Source organism: Otolemur garnettii, unplaced genomic scaffold (assembly GCF_000181295.1).
Source record: "Otolemur garnettii isolate 467f Iridium unplaced genomic scaffold, OtoGar3 scaffold00112, whole genome shotgun sequence".
In the NCBI taxonomy this organism is placed as follows: domain Eukaryota; kingdom Metazoa; phylum Chordata; class Mammalia; order Primates; family Galagidae; genus Otolemur; species Otolemur garnettii.
The window spans coordinates 6,697,465-6,699,444 of record NW_003852507.1 but is presented as its reverse complement, the minus strand read 5'-3'; the positions used below and the strand labels follow the sequence as shown (position 1 = coordinate 6,699,444).

The 1,980-nt window shown below is 44.7% G+C and overlaps 1 protein-coding gene across 5 annotated transcripts in view; it reads right to left on the bottom strand.

Moving 5' to 3' along the window:
• LIG3 (DNA ligase 3) overlaps positions 1 to 1,980 on the bottom strand; it is a 32,497-nt gene that overhangs the window by 11,051 nt on the left and 19,466 nt on the right. For 4 of the 5 annotated variants that reach the window (XM_012809787.2, XM_023517520.1, XM_023517521.1 and 1 more), the window contains exon 9: positions 865 to 1,020. The exons of the other annotated variant lie outside the window; for it this stretch is intronic. In XM_012809787.2, coding sequence (XP_012665241.1) covers positions 865 to 1,020 — 156 coding nt within the window. The remainder of the gene's footprint in view (positions 1 to 864; positions 1,021 to 1,980) is intronic. 5 annotated transcript variants of the gene reach the window in all.

Here is a 1,980-nt window from a genome sequence, read left to right as displayed (position 1 = left end):
AGTGCTCCACAGAGCAAGTGAACGTGCACTAAAGCTCCACGCAGAGGCCACTGCTTAGCTCTCCTCTTGAACACCTAACAGAAATTGCCTGGCTGCTTTGTCTTCAGTGTTCCCACAGGAAGGCAAGGTTAAGGTAAGCATGTGGACCACATAACACATCCTTCTGACAAACTGAGTCTGTACTAGGAAAGAAAGGATAGTAGAGACAGGCATCCCATCTCCTTACAAGCTTATTGGAGCTTGATGTTTCTGTTGCTTCTCACTGAAGACACCCCAAGGGCTCACAGTATCCCTAGGAACTGAGAAGGGCTGAGGAATGAGTTCTCAATACCCCTGCTGACTAGGGCAGGAATGTAGGCTCCCAAATGTCCCACAGGATTGTTTACATCAGAACATAAACGTTAGGAAGTCAACTTCTGCCCATTTTTTTCATTGCTGTATGCCCACTAACTGCAATAGTGCATAAGTATTTGATAAACATTTGTTTACAGATTAAAGAATGATAGCCCACCAGCCCCTGTACGTGAGCCTTAGTATAGCTTACGGGGAGTGCTCAGGACATGGAAATGCAAAAGTAATGGACCCACTGAATTCACAGCCCAGTATTACTCTGGGGAGGAAGTATCACTGTCCCAGGGAGCTCTGTCCTGACACTAACCTAAGTCTGGATTCTTTGGTTATTCCTGCTGAGCAGTGCTTCATTATTGGAATTCATTCATTCAACAAATAAAAAATAAATCCTATCCTCTTGGAGTTAAGAAAAGAAAAAAACAAATAGCAAACCTCTGTTGTATACTACAGGTGGAATGGCTATGGGACTCTGGCCCTGAGATTCTTAGAGGCAGAAAGAGGAAAGACAAATACCTTGTGGGGCAGGACAGGCTTGAGACTGCGGCTGAAGTAACTGAAGTGATCCCCATTCTTATGCACCTGGACTCGCTCACCATCGTACTTGATCTCAGAGAACATGCCGTTTGGACACTTCTTCATTGCGTACTCGATAGACTTGCAGGCCTCGGCCTTGGGGTGGTAAAAGCAAAGTCTGGAGCTCAGTAAGGAGCTGCTTAAGCAGGGGCAGCCTAAGAACGTGGAATTGGGTTACTCAGGGCAGCACCTGTGTCCTGGGGACAGACTGCCCACAGTGTATGGGAATGGAAAGGGCTGGGCAATGTTGTATTCTGCCTGTAAAATAATCACCACAACTGACACAGGAGCTTGCATTTTGGAGAAGACGAACGTTATTCATTGTAGAATAAATAAATTTCTACTGAAACAGAATTTAACTTTTTTCTTAATAACTTATGCTCTTGCAGGGTCACTGGCTCGTTATTAAACACATCAGTTATCTCAGCACAAGAGGTATATACAGGTAAGACTGAAGAGTGCATGTGACAGTGAGGCTGGCAGGGAGAGGGATCAGGGATCCCTAGGACAGGACATCCAGACACAGTAGTGTTTACTTACAGCTGCGCCAGCCCAACTCAAACAATAATAGCTACCATTCTGGGAGTACTTGTTAGATACATACATAATCTCATTACATCCTCAATGTGACATCCTATGTAATAAATACTGTTTTTATTTTATGGAGGAGAAAATGAAGGTCAGAGAGACTAAATAAATACTTGCTTAAAGTTACATAGCTATTAAACAGTAGGAATGAGATCTGAATCTAAGCTCAACCCCAAAGTCTATGAGGTTAACCACAAAGCCGTGTAACCCATGCCACTCTTCAACTGATAAAATAGACTCCAGGAAGAATTCTTAAAAAAATCAGGGAGGTGGCTAGGCACCCACAGCTCAGTGAGTAGGGCACTGACCACATACACTGAGGCTGGCAGGTTCGAGCCTGGCCTGGGCCTGTTAAATAGCAGTGAGAACTGCAACGAAAAAATAGCCAGGCGTTGTGGTGGACACCCGTAGTCCCACCTACTTGGGAGGCTGAAGCAAGAGAATCACTTAAGCCCAAGAGTTTGAGGT